The 19,145-nt window shown below is 43.5% G+C and overlaps 1 protein-coding gene, 1 long non-coding RNA gene and 1 other non-coding gene across 4 annotated transcripts in view; 1 reads left to right on the plus strand and 2 right to left on the minus strand.

The window, feature by feature from the left end:
* Cd1d1 (CD1d1 molecule) lies at positions 1–3,539 on the minus strand. The gene is given in 6 exon segments (NM_017079.1): positions 1–782; positions 872–971; positions 1,568–1,846; positions 2,292–2,570; positions 2,843–3,112; positions 3,382–3,539. Coding segments are annotated over 6 exon segments (1,011 nt in total). The 5' UTR covers positions 3,443–3,539; the 3' UTR covers positions 1–760.
* Positions 3,288–19,145, plus strand: part of LOC147996337 (uncharacterized) — a 27,348-nt gene continuing 11,490 nt past the window's right edge. For both annotated transcript variants that reach the window (XR_015676081.1, XR_015676080.1), the window contains exons 1-2: positions 3,288–3,429; positions 8,705–8,824. This is a non-coding gene — a long non-coding RNA (uncharacterized LOC147996337). The remainder of the gene's footprint in view (positions 3,430–8,704; positions 8,825–19,145) is intronic.
* On the minus strand, positions 8,465–8,545 carry Trnar-acg (transfer RNA arginine (anticodon ACG)). Its single transcript has one exon. It is a non-coding gene; the product is annotated as a tRNA-Arg (tRNA).

Here is a 19,145-nt window from a genome sequence, read left to right on the forward strand (position 1 = left end):
CATCGTACATCCTAATTTTATTTTAAAGAGAAACCACCTTTCAGTCATTAATGCACATTTTCAATGGAGACTGTGCCCTAAAATGGCCATTATGACAATTAGAACAAACATTGTAAAAAGACCACACACTGGAAGAAGCCTTTGGGGTTATCATCAGTCAGCAGGTTTGTATTTAAGGTAGTAATCATTTAAAAAAAAAGGTAGTAATCATTTGTAAATATTTGACTTTACTTTTTAAAATATTTGTATCACACACACACACACACACACACACACACAATCTATTTTTCTAGTTATCTTGAAAAATACAGAGTACAGTCGTGTTGGTGTTGGACTTTATACTTGCCAACAAACCCCAAAGCTATATGTCACACACACACACACAAATCCATTTTTCTCGTTATCTTGAAAAATACAGAGTACAGTCGTGTTGGTGTTGGACTTTACACTTGCCAACAACCCCCAAAGTGTCTGTTTGGGCAGGAAGCGTGCTGTCTAGTTCAGTACAAATCCCACGAGACACTGCTCACAGCTTGTTTCTGGCAGGTACACACATGTGCAGTTGTGTTTGTTCTGAACTACCCAAGCTTATAAAAATCATTTAAATAATTGATTTCTTATAATTAATATTAAAAGGGTGTACTGGTTGCTCTTCATTTCTTCAGGATTCCTCTTTTTTATCCTCAGTTTCTGAGCAGACAAGGACTGAAGTCCTAGAACCTGGAAGGTCTGAACTTCAGGAGAGGCAGGGGTAAAAATCTCACATGATGTCTTGATAGGAGCTGGAAGAAGAGAGAGGCCATTAGGAGAGAAAAGGAAGGAATAAAGGAGGGCTGTGGAGGAAAGGAACACATGGACATGGGAGACTTACCGTCTCCTTTTCCTGATGATATAGTAGGCCACAGCACACACCACTAGAACCAGTACGCCTACTATCAAGAAGATCAACACCGGGGATACTTGTCTGCCACCTGTTTTGGAAGAATACAATGTAACTCTCAACAAAGAACCTGTCTCCTTTTCAAGTTCTCTATTCTACTTAAAAGTATATCCCCCCTTTTTTTATTCCTCATGAGTTTAGATTGACCATCTCTTGTCAGGATCTGGCTACATGCTATCCAAACAAGTGTGAATCTGTCTACTTCCAGCCCTTTCTGTGTGAATCTGGGTGGTTATCTTCTCTTAGCAGCAACTCTTCATTCTCAGAGTCAGAATAACAATACTTGCTTCAAAGCTAAGTGACGAGTTGAAATGAAGCGCCCAGAGCAAAGTAACCAGTGCTCACTCAGGATGCACCCAAATATACTACAGTTATGTCTGGGGTCCTGGGTCCTCTCGACCAGGGGATGGATCTTCCTGAACCTCTTTATTTGCCATGTCCTCTGGATCCTTTGGGTTTCTTCTTATACATAGTGCATCTTATCTCAACTCTTTTTATCTAGAATCCCCTCCTTCTCTCTCTTCTTTAATAGAAGCTTCACCTCTGAAAGTAGGTTTGTTCCACTCTCACTCCATGTTTGAAGGGCACCTCTACTCACTGGCAACCCAGGCTGCAGTTCTTTCTTACCCCAGTAGAGGATGATGTCCTGCCCCTCTAGACTGCTGTGCTTCACCCTGCAGGCCAGGCCAGCCTCGTCTCCAGCCTCCACATCCAGGGTTGCTTGAAGATACCATGTCTCATCCGCATTTGGCAGGATGTCACCTCTGTGAGTACCCCCTTGCTCCTGGTCACCCCGCATCCACATCACCCACACAGGCTTTGGGTGGAAGCCAGAGACATGACATACCAGCTGCAGATGGCCATGGGCAGGGTTGGGGCCACGGGATAACCAGGCCACTGGCTTCTCTGTACCCATCAAGAGAATAAGAAAGTGTCTTAAAGCAAGAATTTTTATATTAGGGGCTCCAGGGCACCTATCAAGTTCATGATTCTCACAGGCCCACCTCTGGAGATGAAATTGCCTATAAGTTTAATCTATTTCTACCCCTCTGACTAGGAAGACCATCCCGGATACCGCTACCCTCATCTGAGCCTCCGGTAGCCCTCCTCTGTACTCTAGAACAACCTGAGCTCAGCTGATATAGCCTGTCTCAAATACCACATGGCTTAGCTTTTATCCCCAGTGTTTATTTAACTCAATTTATAGAATCCAAGAATGTCAGTGAAAAGAATAAATCCTGCATGCCTTAATCATCTCTTCCTGGGCCTTGCCCTTCCTCTACAGCTGACAGCGATGGAAAAAACCTAGATGGATCCAAGTGGAGAACCAGGGTGAAAATAGCAGGCTGACCTTGCTTTTCTAGGTCTGGCTTCCCTGCTTCTAGGAGGCCACGGACAAACTGGGGGCAGGTGTCGTTCAGGAGTATCTGCACTGTTTCTCTCGTTCCTTCATCAGCGTTGAGCATTTTGATGGGCAAATCTAACCAAGATGGGGCCTCTGGGACCTTCTGCCAGGATGTTCCATGGAATCTCACGACATATTCTCCTTGAAATGCTACGTGTAAAAAGCTTTCTGAAGCATTCCCAGGGTACGTTTCACAGCCAACAGACAGTTGGACCTCGATAGGATCTGTAAGGAGGAGTGGGTGGAGACCAAAGAGCAATTAAGGGTTTGGAAGAAAGGAGAAGTTGGCATGAAGATTATAGTTAGGTGTTGGGAAATGATCATGGCTGATCTAGGGCAGAAACGGGTTATTTTTAGAAGGGACACAGATTATTTTTAAACAGAAGTGAAAATCAGAAGGGTGCACAGAGAGAAGCTCATCATGTATGCCCAGTTATCCAGTCGGGGTTCTGGATCACTCTTGCCCACTGGGTTCAGGGTTCCATCCCTCCACTCACAGTCTTCTTTAGGTGACATCATTTTGACTATTTCCTTGATGTCCCTGGTAAAGCTGGTTCGATACACTTGAAACATATGCTGCAACTTCTCCCACTGCTGGTTACTGAATTTGCCCTGGGACCACGGCTTTGTGAAGCTGATGGTGTCTGAGTCATTACTCCAACGGTGTGTCTGCAGATCCCCCAGCCAGACCACACTGTCTGTGCGGGACCAGCTTCGGTTGGCGAAGGAAGAGATCTGCAGGCAGCGGAAGGTGTAATTCTGCTGGACTGGAAACAATGGGAAACGAAAGGACATAGCGAATCAGCAGATAGACTGCAGGAGGAAAAAGCACCGCTTTAGGTGGGCTTGAGAAGTGGCAGGCTCAGCGAAGTTCTGTACTGTGCTTGTTGTGAGCCTGATCCACACTTTGTACCTCCCACTTGTTGCTGCAAGGCAGGAAGCGATTCTCACCCCCACCCGCCCACTACCGCACAGCGATTCCAGCCAGGCTCTCTCCCTTCTTTCCCCAGCTGGTTCTGTGTGCGCTTTTACTCACCTTCGGATTGTCCCCAGACCTGTGGGAATGCCCACAGCAACAGGCACGGTAGGTACAGCATAGTGCCGGCGGTCTACACAGCCCTGGGCTCCGACTTCTGCACTTTACCCTGCTCCCCGCCTGATGGGGCTCTGTGGCTTTTAGGCACTGAGCCTACCAAACCCGGAAGGAGGCACAGGCACAATTGATTGGTAAATTACTCTTTTACAAAGCCAACTCCCCTTGCCGCCGCCAGAGTGCAGCTTTAATGAGTATCCTTCACAAACCACTTTCCTCAACCGTCTTTCTTTAATGCTAAAGAGTGAGGTGGAGACTGTTTGCCATTGTGTTACAACTCCGATGGTATTAAAAATGCAAGGGGAACGACAGAAGGAAAGTTTTGGTCTAGCTAGCAGAGACTGTCTGCAGGTGCTCTGTTTTACATGTTTGGCTCCTCCCAGATCTCCACAAGTATCACATTAGTAATAACAATGATGATGATGATGATGATAATTATAATAATAATAGACGTGATTCTCACAGTGGTGTATTGAGAGAATAGGACTAGGTGGGTTAAGTTCCTTCATGGCTTTCGTATCTCCACAGTCTCCCTCGTCAGATTCTTTCTCTTCTTCCCAGGTGTCTGTTCTCCCTTGCCTTACCTCTGGCTTTCCTGACTCCGTTTTGGGAGAGTACAAGCATATTTTAATTGTACTATATATTGTACTATGTCATGATTTGAGAAAATCGAAGACTTGTGGCAGTCTGATGTGGAGATGAGCTAAAAGTGACGCGATGTGCCCACTCAAAAGGCTACAGCCCAGTGAAAACACGCGCCCTGTACACCTGCATACAGGCGCATTTCCCTCTCACTGGCAAAGAACGAACCTCTTGTTTTTGAGAACAGAGATAAGATTGCAGGGTGTGCCCGTGAGTTTGTATGGCTATTCCCAATTTCTCATGCTTAAAACAATCAGTGACAGAAACAGTTGCTCAAAATTTCAGTTACCGTGAGAAAGGAGAAGTCGTCCCTCGTAAATCGGACTGTCGCAGCCTCCTGATAGCATCTTCCTCGTTCCTTTTTAGTCACCCCACTGTATGTTTTGCTCTGTCTTTTTGTCTTGTCTCCTAAGTGGGTCCCTTCTCTATGTCTACCATTAACATCACCACAACCTTTTTCTTCAACTGTATGAAATACCTTCATGAGAAGTAAACAAACAAACAAACAAACCAGCCTGTAGGATCATTCTGGCCCTGCTCTGGCTTGCCTTGGAGCATTGTCTGGGAATCTACCTCAGCCTCAGATACTTTCAGTCCCTTAGATACAGCTTCTTCCTGACTGTGGTCTGCACAGATAGACCCCTTGAGGAACTCCTGCCTCCAAGACCCTGCCTAGTTTCCACTCAGACTTCAAACTCCAATGTAATTCTCCCAGGAGAGCCTTCTCAAGCTCCCCAGGCAGTGTGAATAAGGGCAGGGAAGCTAGTCAGTCTCCACACCCTGGGCGGGGGCTATGCTTGGGGGGTCTTTCTTCCTAACACATAGGCCTTGTAATTACAGAAATGTCAGTTTGACCCCTTCTTTGTCCTCGCTATAGTTAGCTGGAGTCTTGTCAGAACACAAGAATCACATTTCTTAACCCGACTCCTCCCATTCTGCCTTCACTAAGACTTCACTCCTGCTGTGCCCCACTCTAAGTCCTAGTGGACAAGCTTCTCCCTCTAGGCTGTGCTTCTGGAGGTGGCTCTGATCCACTAGCCCTTACTTTACTGGATATTGCTCCCAATGGTTTGACATGACACTGAAAAGTTTTGTTTAAAAAAACAAAAACTAAATGGTTAAAACAATAATTATTTAATTAAAAATATTTTGTTTTATTTTATTACAATATAATTATCTTTTCCCTCCATCCTTTTCCTTTCTCCAATTTCTCCCATGCCACCCCTACCCCCACTCATTCTAAGTTCCTTGGCCTCTTCCTCATTATTGCTTTAAACACACACACACACACACACACACACACACACACACACGCACGCACGCACGCACTATCACATATACAAACACTGCTACCCTCTGTCCATTTGGTGCTTTTCTCAAGTAAATGATGTCAGAACTTACTGCTTGTATTGGATAACCACTTAGTAGTTACTGTTCCCTCCCTGGGGGGTAGGAATACATCTTTCATTTTCAACATCTCTCAGTTCTTTATCTAGAGGCAGGGCCTTGTGCATTGGTGTTGTACTTGTTCAGAACTTGTTTGGGTAGCCATTTTGTTGAGGTGTCATTGATGAAGCTTCTCCATCATCCCTAGGACATAGCCCTACCATTCCCGTGTCCTCTGTCTCAAACATTCTTTCTGTCTCCTCTTCCATGATGCTCCCTGAGTTCGAGGTGAAGGATTTGTATTGTAGATTGTCCACTGGGGCTGCTCACCCCATGATCAGTTGGTGTTTGCACTTTGACCTCTTGTGGTTCCCTGAACTGTTACCTGTCTGCTGCAAAGAGAAGCTTTTTGATGTGGGTTGGGTGCTACTCTTATCTGTGGATATAAGGATATGTGTTTAGAACACAGCCAGGGATCATGCTGATCTAGTACAGTGGTCGGGGTAGGTTCTCTGAGATCAATGACCTCAGTAGCCCCAGCTAGTCTGTTAGGTTTCCAGTACTAGGCATGAGTGGACCGTCTGTTCTATTAGTGAACTGCTGGTTAACACCAAGATATGAGTGACAGTGCTGTGTCTTCAGAGAGATCTTGTCATGCTGCTTTTTGCCGTGTTTCATAGACTTTACATGTGGGAGTGACTCCCTTGGCAGCTTGAATGGCACCTTCTGAGATTATAAACGCCTTCAGGGAGGAAGCTCTCAGGTTGGATCCAACTGGAAACTTCCGAGCTCTGTGTCTTCAGCAATAGGGCTTACCTTCAACCTCTAAAAGGTGACGTAGGACAATAGTAACAGCCTATAATGTGTGGAGTCCCCTTACCAACAACCCCATGCCTGTATGCTTACACAAATTGTATGTCATTTTAGGTAAATGCAAAGCAACACAATGCCTTAAGGCTTTTCCAAGCATCCTTAGTGTTATTTGTCCCACATGTCCCTCTCTCCTTGTGCATTGACCCCTTCTCAAGTAAGAGGTCCCCTCCTTGTTTTTCCCTCCCTCTTTCATAGCACCTGTATTCAGTGTCCCCCTTACCCCCCCCCCTTTATGTGTTGGTTGGTTTCATGCCAACTTGACACCAGATAGAATCATCTTGGAAGAGCGATCTTCTCTTGAGAAAACATCCCATCTGACTCTGTTGTGGGCAAGCCTGTGGTGCATTTTCCTGATTGGTGATTGATGTGTCCAGCTCACTAGGAGCAGCACCACCTCTGTGCTGGTGGTCCTGGTTCTGTAAGAAAACAGGCTGTGAGGAGCAAGCCAGAAAGTAGAGCGCTTTCATGACCTCTGCTGCAGCGCCTGCTCCTTCAGTGATGTAAATAAATCCTTTCTTGGGGTTGGGGATTTGGCTCAGTGGTAGAGCGCTTGCCTAGCAAGCACAAGGCCCTGGGTTCGGTCCCCAGCTCCGAAAAAAGAAGAGAAAAAAAAAATAAATCCTTTCCCCTCCAAGTTGCTCTTGGTCCTAGTGTTTCAATCACAGCAGTGGAACTCTAAGACATCCTCTCCTGGACCCCTTTTCCCTTTCCTAGTTTCTGTGGTTACTCGAACTTATATGCTCACAGCTCAAGTTTGGAATCAAGTTTATGAAAGAGAGAAGAGAGAACACGCAGCACTTGTCTTTTGGGGTCTGGTTTACCTGACTCCGTGTAACATTTCCTAGTTCTACTCATTTACCTGCAAACTTTGTGATTTCGTTTTCCTTTATAGTTAAGTGGTATTCTGTTGTGGTTATATACTGCGGCTCCATCATTCCTTTGTCAGATGAAAAGCATGTAGGTTGTTTCCATTTCATAGGTATGGTGAACGGCGACAGTCACGGCTGGGGCAGTGTCTGTGGAGGAAGGGTTAAGTCCCTGGAGCATATGCCAAGCAGTGATGTGGTTGGGTCATGTGCTGGGTGAACTTTCAGCTTTTAGAGAATTGTCCAAACCGTTCTCTAGAGTGGCTGCCAGTTTATAATCTCTCCAGGAATAAATAAGGGCTCCCTTTCTCCACATTCTCTTCAGAACTGCAGCCGGGAGCTGCATCTCGCACCTTTGCTGTTTTAACTGAGACGAAATCTCAATGTTGTTGCTATTTGCATCTTCCTTTTGCCAACATAGGAGGATGAACATTTTCTGAAATATTTGGGAGCCATTTTTGTTTCTTTGTCCAAGAACTCTTTAATCTATATGGGTTTTAGATGCTTTTAATTTATATGGGTGTCTTGCCTGCATAAATGTCTGTGCACCTTGCAGAGGCCAGAAGAAGTCAGACATTTTCCTGATCCCAGAGACATAGAAGGCTGTTACTGCATGTGGGTACAGGAAATTGAACCTGGTTCCAGTAGAAGAGTAGACGTGCTCTTAGCCACTGAGACATCTCTCCAGCCCCCATTTCTGGTTTTTTAAATGTGGGAACTTAGAGCTATGAATTTCCTTCATAAGACTGTTTTAGTGATAGAAAGATACTGTCTGAAAGTGTGAAAGAATCACTCCAAAGAAGGACAGAGAGACAAAGAAAGGACAGAGAGACAAAGAAGGAGGACTGAGGTTTTGTTTTCTTTGTTTAGTTTGAGGAATTTTTTCTTTTTTGGTTTCTATCTTTGACCCATTCATCAGTGGTGAGTAGTTCAATCTCCATGAGTTTGTGAACTAATTAGAGCTGTGTTTGATGTCTATTTTACATTTTATTGCATCGTGGTCAGGTAGACTGCAGAAAGATAGTTCAATTTTTCTGAGTGCTTTTAGGGTTTGTCCTGTGTTGCAGGATTTGGTCTATTTGAAGAAGTTTTCGTGCGCTGCTGAGAAGAATGTGTATTCTTTGGTGTTCATTATCTTTAAGTCCATCTGATATTCAATGTCATTTCTTTGTTGTTTTGTTCAGATGATCTTTTGTGTGCATTAGAGAAAGTGGGAGTATTGAAGTTGCTTATTCTTTTTTTTTTCTTTCTTTTCTATTTTTCGGAGCTGGGGACCGAACCCAGGGCCTTGCGCTTCGTAGGCAAGCGCTCTACCACTGAGCTAAATCCCCAACCCCGAAGTTGCTTATTCTTAATGATTGACATCCATCTGTCTTTAATTCAGTAGAAGGTTCTCCATAAAACTAGAGTATGGTGCATATATATTCAGAGTTATAAAGGCTTCTTGGTTAATCGTACCTTTAGTTAGAATGAATTATCCCTTTGTCTCTTCTCATTAGTTTCAGCTCGAAGTCTATTTTCTCTGATGATAGAAGAGCAACACCTGGTGGCTTCTCGATCCATTTGAGTGGAATGATTTTTCCCCATGCTTTCAGGTTGCATCTATCTTTAATTCTAAGGTAAGTTTCTTGTAATCAGCACAAAATGGATTTTGCTTTAAATCATTCAGCCAAGCTTGTCTTTTGATTGAAAAGTTAAAGCCGTTAACATTTAAAGTCATTAGTGAGAGGTGTATGTTACAGTCATTCTGAAGCTTTTGTTTGCTTGCTCTTTGTGTTCTTGTTGTTCTATAAATTTAATAACGATAGCGTCAGTTCTTTTCTTTCTAGAGGCCCTTCACTGTACTCATCTCTATCTTTAGTCCAAAGTGTTATTTCCTGAATTCTGCTTAGGGTTGGTTTTCTAGATAGAATTGTGTTAGCATAATCAGGTCACGGAAAGGTTTTCTTTCTTTTTTAACCACAGCATTATATGTTACAGTAGTCTAGGTTGGTAGTCACGGTCTTTTTGAACGTGGAATCCATTGTTCAAGGTTCTTGTGGCTTTTAAGTTCCCATTGAGAAATCAGGTATCATTGTGAGGAGTTTTGGTTTATATGTAGCTTGTGTTTTCTCATAGCTTCCAATAGCTTCTTTGTTCTGTGCAGTTAGTGTTTTAATCGTAATAATCGCCATAAGGGATTTCTTTGCTGGTCTTGTCTACTGGGGGCTCTGCATGCTTCTTGCATCTGTATGGTCATGTCTTTCCTTAGTTTGGAGACGTTTTCTTTTGTGATCTTGTTAAAGACCTGGTCTGTGCCTTGTCTTCTCCCTCATCTATGATTATAATTGGAAGATTCAGTCTTTTCACAGTGCCCACATTTTCTGCTTGTTCCTTTTCTGTGTCTTTTAAATTTTTTCAATTCTTTCTTTGTGTGGCCTAACTCCTCTACTTTATCTCCAGGTCCTGATGTCTTGTCTTCTGTTTGATCCATTTTACCTGTTCGCCTTTCCTGTGAGTTTTCTAGTTGGGTTATTGTGTTTTTCAATTCCATTTCATATTAGCTTGCGTTCTCTTCGATGTTTTTATCTCTTTATTGAATTTGGTTCTCAAACCCTGGATTATCTGTGCTGTTACATTCCCCCTTGTGTTTGTGTTTTCTTGAATATCTCAGGCATTTTATTCTTTTTTTAGTTCATTTTCTTTATGTTCCTTGAGCTAGTTGTGTCTTCTTTAATTTCTTGAAGTCTTTGATGATGTTTATAACTTTTTAAAAAACATTTTGTGTTCTGGGGTTCCTATGGGCAATTCTCACTGGAGAGCATTTCTATAGGACTGGTAGATTTTGAGGAGTACAAACTGTCTTGACCTTTCATGTTTTTATGGTGTGACATAGGCATATATGCCTCTTGTGTTGGCTGTGTGTCTGAGGTAGACACAGCAGGCTAGGTTGTGCTACCTGGCCTGAACTATGTAACTGCCAGGATGTACAGGTTGGTCATCTGCATCTCTGCACAATGTGGTCTGACTAAAGGATTACTGGTAGGACAGAGTGTAGAGTCCAGGGAGTTTCTGTGGGACAGTGAAAGGCACCCTGGTTCCCAGTTGAGCAAAGGTTCCCAGTGATCCTGAAAGGGACGATAGGCATTTTCGCCTGACTCCCGGCAAACCAGGCCCTGTCACTAGCCACAGCCCTCCATTGATTTGTGGCCATCAGTCACGTAAGGGCAATGGCCCAAGCCCAAGGTTCAAGAGAAGGTCATGATCTCTACCAAACAGCCAAGGGCAGACTGGAGTTGATCCACCTTTAGTTCTTGGGATGTGAATTTTCAGGCAGTATTTTCTAACTCTTTTTCTAAATACAACTTGTCCTTTCTATCATGGCTTTATCTTCGCAGAAAGCCTTGTTAGAGTTCTCTGTTTCCTCATGTAAATGCCTTTATACAATCTGTATAAGACTGGATAGGCCAGAGACATAGGGGAAACCCAAATACTATTGTTTTGCTAAAGGAATGTACCAATAAAATGACTCCTGATGACATTCTGCTATAGTCACAGATCAGTTGCTCAGCCATTATCAGAGAAGTTTCCCTCTGCGGTATATGAGAGTAAAAATACAGAGGCTTACACAGCTGGACAATGGGCAGAGAGTGATATACATTGGAATACTCTGTCCTTAGTGGAATGTCTCTACCAAATCCCCCCTCCCCTCAGGGCTCAGGGAACCCTGTAGAAGAAGAGGCAGAGAGAATGTAAGAGCAGAGGGGATGGACAACACCAAGAAAACAAGGCCTGAATACAGCAGGACAGCTGCACATCTGAGCCCGCACATAGTGTGGCAGCATGCAGGGAGCCTGCACAAGCTGCACCCACTGGGACCCAGTGCTGTGAGGGGACACGGACACAAGTCCATATTCCTAAACCAGGAGCTATCTCCAACTGATAACCACTCACAAATGAGAAATAAGCCTTCTCCAGTGGAGTCTCACTGGGTATACAAGCCATGCTTACGGCCTGCTCAGCCGTAGATGGCTGACAGATAATAAACGCAATGGCATTTTCAGAGGTTCTTAGTCTCATAATGCTTTGTTGGGGTTTGTCTTTTCTTTTTTCTACTTTACAGGTCCTTTGCATATATACCATGGTTTTTGGTTTTGAGTTTTTATTTATTTATTTATTTTGTGAATTTGTGTGTTTCTGTATCTCTATATGTTTCTGCAGCTTTCTCTATTTTTCTTTGATCTGTTTGTTTTGTCCTATTCTGGTTTATATGTTTTTCCTTTATCTAATTTTATATTATTATTATTATTATTATTATTACATGATTATTTGTATTCTAGTGTGAAATAAAAAGAAAGGATGTGGATTTAGTAGGGTGGAGCAAGTGGAAATGATCTGAAAGGAGTTGGGGGAGGGGAACCATAATTAATATATAATAATATATAATATTTTAAAAATTTGAAAAGAAAACTGTGTCACAAGTTCTTCTGCCAGAGCCCTTAGAGTATCAGTTGGATAGTTCTTGATTTTTAGTCAGTTTTTAATTTACTAGCTGTGATTCACCTTATATAGACAACAAAATGTATTCTCAAACCAGAACATTTCACAAGCCTAGGGTTTTAATTTCTCCTGGATACCTTTTGTTCTTCTAAATCTAAGACTACCTCAAAGATTCTCATCCCCAAACATGGCCGTAAGACAGAAATGTCCTTATGCTTTTGTTGCAGACCTTATGAACAACAGAGGATTGTACTTAGGAGACTTGTTTTTTTCCATTGTCACCTCTCATCATTCCATGGCAGTCTACAGGCCCCTCATGGATGTTAGAAAACATTGCCCAGCACATAGAACCAGAACAGTCCAATGTCACTTTGTCAGCTCACTCTCACTATTATAGATTTCTTCCTCCCCCCCCCCCGCCTTTCTTTGTAGGCAAGCTTCTTTGAGTTTATATCCAAGATGAACATTCCATGTAGCCTTCCCCATACTGATGACAAACAGATTGAGAAAGACATCAGGGAAACCTGTCTTTCATAGTAGCCTCAGGAAAAATAAAATATCTCATGATAATTCTAACCTAGCAAGTGAAAAACTTATGTAGTAAAAATGTTAAGGGGTTGGGGATTTAGCTCAGTGGTAGAGCGCTTGCCTAGCAAGCACAAGGCCCTGGGTTCGGTCCCCAGCTCTGAAAAAGAGAAAATGGAAAAAAAATGTTAAGACATTGAATGAAGAAGTTGAAGAAGACACTGAAGATGGAAAGATTTTCCATGCTCATGGGTTGGAAAGACTGATATAGTGAAAATAGACACCCTACCGAAAGCAGTCTGCAGGTTCAGCACAATCCCCACTAAAATTCTAAACATAATCCTTCACAGAAATTGAAAAGACAGCTTCATATGCAAACACACACACACAAAAGGTCCTAGGATAGCTAGGACAACTCTGAATGATAAAAATGCTGGAGATACCATATTTCTGATTTTTAAGTTGTACCACAGAGCTAAAGTAATAAAAATGTCATACTATTGGCATAAAAACAAACATTTTAATGGAATTTTAGACCCAGATATAAGCCCACATACCTACGGACACCTAAGTTTTGACAAAGAGGTTGAAACACACACTGGAAAAAAGAAGCATCTTCAACTAAGGGTGCAGTAGACTAGATGACTGCATATAGGAGGCAAATAGGTCCATAGTCATTACCCAGCCCAAAACTCAACTCTACATGTATCACAGACCTCAATGTAAGGACAGATACCCTAAATCTCATAGAAGAGAAGGTGGGGGATAGTCTTGAACTCATTGACACAGAAAGTACTTTCCGACACCAATAGACAGGTACTGAGAACAATTAATATTAAGAACCAAAAATCTTCTGTATGGCAAAGGATGCCATCCTTCAGGAAACGTGGCAGCCTGCAAAATAGAAAAAGGTCTTTAACACATGCCTTAAAGGGTTAATATCTAGAATATATAAAGAACTTAAAAAAACTGGACTTCAAGAAGACAAATAACCCAATTGAAAATAGCCATATCCAGCACATTGAAGGCTAAAACTTGGAGTTCCGGGAAGAGAAGAGCACAAAAATTGATGACATGAGCACTCTGTGACATGGCTAAGAGGAAGGTTTTATAGTAGACATGAGACGGAGAACAGTCAGAGGGATCTAACAGAGTTCAGAGCAGAGAGAGAACGTAGTAGACTGAACATGGTCCACAGACTGGACCTGGCCATGATAGAAGCAGAAGCTGAAGAGAGAGAGAGAGAGAGAGAGAGAGAGAGAGAGAGAGAGAGAGAGAGAGAGAGAGAGAGAGGATGAGGGAGAGATGAAGTCAAGATATAGCTGGAACAGCAGGGTTTTAAAGAGAAGGGAGTGGCTGAGGGGGAGAAGCTCATGAGGTGGAGAAGTGTAGAGTTGGGGCTGCTATGTACCTGTGATACTGAGAAAACATGGAGGCCGATGTTTGCTTTGGTATTCGAATAGGCGCCATTTTAGAGAGAATATTGTGTGTATTGTATGGAGGCATCACCTGTCAATTAAAAAACTATGGCCTAGGGCTGGAGAGATGGCTCAGCGGTTAAGAGCACCCGACTGCTCTTCCAGAGGTCATGAGTTCAATTCCCAGCAACCACATGGTGGCTCACAACCATCTGTAAAGAGATCTGATGCCCCCTTCTGGTGTATCTGGAGACAGCTACAGTGTACTTATATATAATAAATAAAATAAATCTTTAAAAAAAACTATGGCCTATGGCTTAAGCAGGAAATAGAGGTGGGACATCCGGGAAGAGAAAAGACTTCTGGGACAGAGCCAGAGGAGTAACTCACTGGAAAGATGTGAGAAGACAGAGAGCACAGGTGAACAGCCACATGGCAGGATATAGGCCAGAATAAATGTGATGTTTTACATTATATCTAGTCAGACAAGAGCTATATGGCCAAGGTACTTGCAAATATATTTTGAGTCTGAGTTTTATATCTTGGAGCATGGGGTAGGAGGAAGATCCAGGCCTAACTCCAACACACCATTTGTCCCTTTTGCCATTACTAAGGGAAATGGCTCCTTTTATAGAGTAGAACCTGCTTCACAAGTTCCTGAGGAATGCTGGCTTTTGTCTAACTGCCAGAATTTGGGGACATAAAGTTTCCTTTGGACATGACAAAGATCAATGACCACGCAGGCAGAGTCACTCAGACTCTTTGTTTTTTGTTTTTTGTTTTTTTAATAGAGAAAGAAAGGAAGGAAGGAAGAATGAAAGAGAAGAAAAGAGAATGAAAGGGAGGAGTGAACAACTTTATTTTACTGTGTGCTGTATTTAAAGGACAGGGTTGTGTAAGTGGGAGCACCAGGCCTTGCCTGGATGGAGCTTTAGAGGTTAGAAGGCTCAGAGCTACCACCTGAACATATTTCCTGAAAATGCTCATCTATTCACACGTTCCTCCTGGCTATCAGATTGCCCTGTGGTATTCCACAGAGACATGTGAGAAGCCAAGGGGAGGTTACCTCTGAAGAGAGCTTTACAGGCTTCTGTATAACAACAACAACAAAACGGGATACAGAACCCAAATGATAACATTAGACTCTGAGAAACAGAGTCCTCAAATGATAAAACATAAATGGCTGAGAAACACATGAAGAAATGTTCAACATCCTTAGTCATCAGGGGAAATGCAAGTCAAAACTACCTGGAGATTTCAACTTAAAAATCCAGAATGGCCAAGATCAGTTTATACAAAAAAGACAGTTCATGTTGGCGAAGATGTGGATAAAAGGGAACACTTATTCACTGCTGGTGGGAGTGAAAACCTGTACAGCCACTGTGGAAATAACTGTGGTGGTTTCTCATGGAGCTGGGAATAACCTCAAGATCTACCTATACCACTCAATCTTGCACATGAATCCAAAGGACTCTACACCCTACCACAGAGACACTTGTTTATCCATGTTCGTAGCTGGTCTACTTACTGTTGTGTTATAAAAAAGATAAGGAGAGGGGAGATTATGTTCTATGGAGGTCTGGGGAAAGGGGGTGCCTCAGAGGGTCCATGCTAGGCATCCCTTCCCCCTGAGGGACGAGAGAGAGAGAGAGAGAGAGAGAGAGAGAGAGAGAGAGAGAGAGAGGAAGAAGGAAGAGGAGAGGAGAGGAGAGAAGAGGAGAGGAGAGGAGGGGAGAGGAGAGGAGAGGAGGGGAGAGGAGAGGAGAGGAGAGGAGGGGAGGGGAGAGGAGAGGAGAGGAGAGGAGAGGAGAGGAGAGGAGAGGAGAGGAGAGGAGAGGAGAGGAGAGGAGAGGAGAGGAGACCAGCCATGAGCACGTGGAGAGAAGGGGAGAGGGGAATGGGGCAAGAAGGGACAAAGGGGCAAGAGAGAGCAAGAGGAAGCAGGAGCAAGAACAAGAGACTGAGTGGGGAGGGCAAGCAGCTCCCTTTATAGTGTCAGGCATACCTAGCTGTTGCCAGGTAACTGTGGGGTAGAGCTTAGACAGAATGCTAACACTTAGAATAGACAGGAAGTAGGAATATCCTAGATGTCCGTCAAGGGAAAAATAAATAATGAAATTGCCGCATATTTACACGAGGAATATTATCCTGCTTATTAAAGATAAACAAAAACAAACAAATGTGAAATTCAGAGGTAAATGGATGGAGCTAGGGGAAAAAACCACCCAGAGTGAGATAACCCAGACTCCCTACAATATGGTATGTATTTATGTAGCTGTTACTTTGTAAGCTGTTGCTAGACAGGCCAGAATCATGTAACTGTTGGGTTCGGGGTGGAAGCCACGAAAACTCACCTCAGAAAGTGAAGCTTAAAATGAAAGCTTTTTTCTGTGTGTGCAGACAGGAAGCTATTTTGGGATCTCATTCCCAAAGGGAGATCTTGCTGATGGAAGCAGGCGGCAGGTTCTGACAAAAATCACACCGTGCAACAAGTCTCATGTGAGGAGTTTATTAAGAGGAAGAGGTATAGAGGCTACCTGTGGATGGAAGGAAGAGAGGAAGGGATAGGGGAAGGCAAAACAGCTTCTTATTGGGGCCCTGGCTCATGCTCAAGAGGACATGAAACAGGGGCCTCTGGGCATCTAATGATGTGTCTTCTCACAGGGTCCCTGGGAGCAGGTTGTGAAGATGCCCGATTGTCAACATTGTCCTCGGAGTCCCTTTTGCTGTCTGTGGATGCACCTGATTGCTAACACAATATTTTTAAAGCATTGGGGATAGCATGGGCTGTTGCATTGACCAATCATATTTTGACACAGGGGTTAACATTGATGACTGGGACTTCTCCGGGTCACCTGGTTTGAGGATCCTTGAATCAACTTTTGCTGTCAGGTCCCTCCTGGACTCTGAACTGGAATGTAGAGTGATGAAGGAACAAAGGAGGGGCAAGCAGCATGACATCAATTAAATCAAGACAGGCAACACATTTATGATGTGTGCCTTGGTTTAGGGAACAGGGTAAAAGCATCTCCCTTCTTTACATCCCTTGCTGGTTAACAGACAAACATGAAACACGTGAAGAAACAGGATAAGAGTTGGGTTCAGGGCTTGGGAGAATGAACTTAGTTTTGATCCTGCCAGTAAGTGGAACTTGTTCCTGAGATGGCTGAACTTGAGGAAATGCTTCCTAAAAATAACCTTAGAGGTTAGATACAGAGAAAGGGACTGGGGGGAAGGGAGAATCTCACAAGGAAGGGGAAATAGAATTCATAGGTATGGAGATATGAAAACCTTAGTTAGGGTTTCCATTGCTATAAAAATACACCATAGCCAAGATAACTCTTGTAAGGACAACATTTAATTGGGGCTGGCTTACAGGTTCAGAGGTTCAGTCCATGATCATCAAGGCAGGAGCATGGCAACAATCAGACAGGCATGGTGCAGGAGGAGCTGAGAGTTCTACATCTCTCCTCTGCCAACATACCCCCACAGCAACATGCTTCCTCAAATAAGGCCACACTTACTCCAACAAGGCCATACATCCTAATAGTGCCATTCCCTGGGTCAAGCATATTCAAACCACCACGTGGAGAGAGAGGTGGGGGGGGGTTGAAATGGGATGATCAAATGGGGAGGAGGGGAGTGGGGAGGAGGGAATACAACTAATTCCAAGGGTCATTTGAGTGTTGATGGTGGTAGTAGGAGTCATATGGAAACACACTACTGTAAATGCTTCTTAAAATATATACATATGAGGGTGGGAGAAATATATATATATACATACACACACACACACACACACACACACACACACACACACATACACACACATATATATGAAGGAAATCTAACTGGAGTCACCAACTAACAGGAGAGACAAAACCCAACCAAATATCTTTCATCATCAAGTAAAACATCTATTGCCAGGAATGAGTTATATCTAGTTGAGTCATTTGACAAAGGTGCATGATAGAAACCCCCAAACAACTCAGGGCTAACACCAAGGCTGACACTCCTTGGGTGGCCAAAAACCTGAGCCTAGATATGCCATAGACCTAGACTTAGTGGGGGAATGATCAGACTCTTGTCTTGGTGTCCTTCTTGGCATCTCTTGCCCCCCATTCTCTCCTAGGTGGTCCCCAACCTCCGCTGACTGCCCTGCAGGCTGGGGCATGTTTGTTTGGTTGGTTTATTGATCTTTTGTCTGTTTTGATTTTCATTTTTGTGGTTTTTTTGTGGGATTTTTTTTGTTTCTTCATTTAGTTTTTTTTTTTTTTTTTTTTTTATTAACTTGAGTATTTCTTATATACATTTCGAGTGTTATTCCCTTTCCCGGTTTCCGGGCAAACATCCCCCTCCCCCCTCCCCTTCCTTATGGGTGTTCCCCTCCCAACCCTCCCCCCATTGCCGCCCTCCCCCCATAGACTAGTTCACTGGGGGTTCAGTCTTAGCAGGACCCAGGGCTTCCCCTTCCACTGGTGCTCTTACTAGGATATTCATTGCTACCTATGGGGTCAGAGTCCAGGGTCAGTCCATGTATAGTCTTTAGGTAGTGGCTTAGTCCCTGGAAGCTCTGGTTGCTTGGCATTGTTGTACTTTTGGGGTCTCGAGCCCCTTCAAGCTCTTCCAGTTCTTTCTCTGATTCCTTCAATAGGGGACCTATTCTCAGTTCAGTGGTTTGCTGCTGGCATTCGCCTCTATATTTGCTGTATTCTGGCTGTGTCTCTCAGGAGCGATCTACATCCGGCTCCTGTCGGTCTGCACTTCTTTGCTTCATCCGTCTTGTCTAATTGGGTGGCTGTATATGTATGGGCCACATGTGGGGCAGGCTCTGAATGGGTGTTCCTTCAGTCTCTGTTTTAATCTTTGCCTCTCCCTTCCCTGCCAAGGGTATTCTTTTTCCTCATTTAAAGAAGGAGTGAAGCATTCACATTTTGATCATCCGTCTTGAGTTTCGTTTGTTCTAGGGATCTAGGGTAATTAAAGCATTTGGGCTAATAGCCACTTATCAATGAGTGCATACCATGTATGTCTTTCTGTGATTGGGTTAGCTCACTCAGGATGATATTTTCCAGTTCCAACCATTTGCCTACGAATTTCATAAACTGGTTGTTTTTGATAGCTGAGTAATATTCCATTGTGTAGATGTACCACATTTTCTGTATCCATTCCTCTGTTGAAGGGCATCTGGGTTCTTTCCAGCTTCTGGCTATTATAAATAAGGCTGCGATGAACATAGTGGAGCACGTGTCTCTTTTATATGTTGAGGCATCTTTTGGGTATATGCCCAAGAGAGGTATAGCTGGATCCTCAGGCAGTTCAATGTCCAATTTTCTGAGGAACCTCCAGACTGATTTCCAGAATGGTTTTACCAGTCTGCAATCCCACCAACAATGGAGGAGTGTTCCTCTTTCTCCACATCCTCGCCAGCATCTGCTGTCACCTGAGTTTTTGATCTTAGCCAATCGCACTGGTGTGAGGTGAAATCTCAGGGTTGTTTTGATTTGCATTTCCCTTA

This window comes from Rattus norvegicus, chromosome 2 (genome assembly GCF_021556685.1).
Source record: "Rattus norvegicus strain SHRSP/BbbUtx chromosome 2, alternate assembly SHRSP_T2T, whole genome shotgun sequence".
Lineage (NCBI taxonomy): Eukaryota > Metazoa > Chordata > Mammalia > Rodentia > Muridae > Rattus > Rattus norvegicus.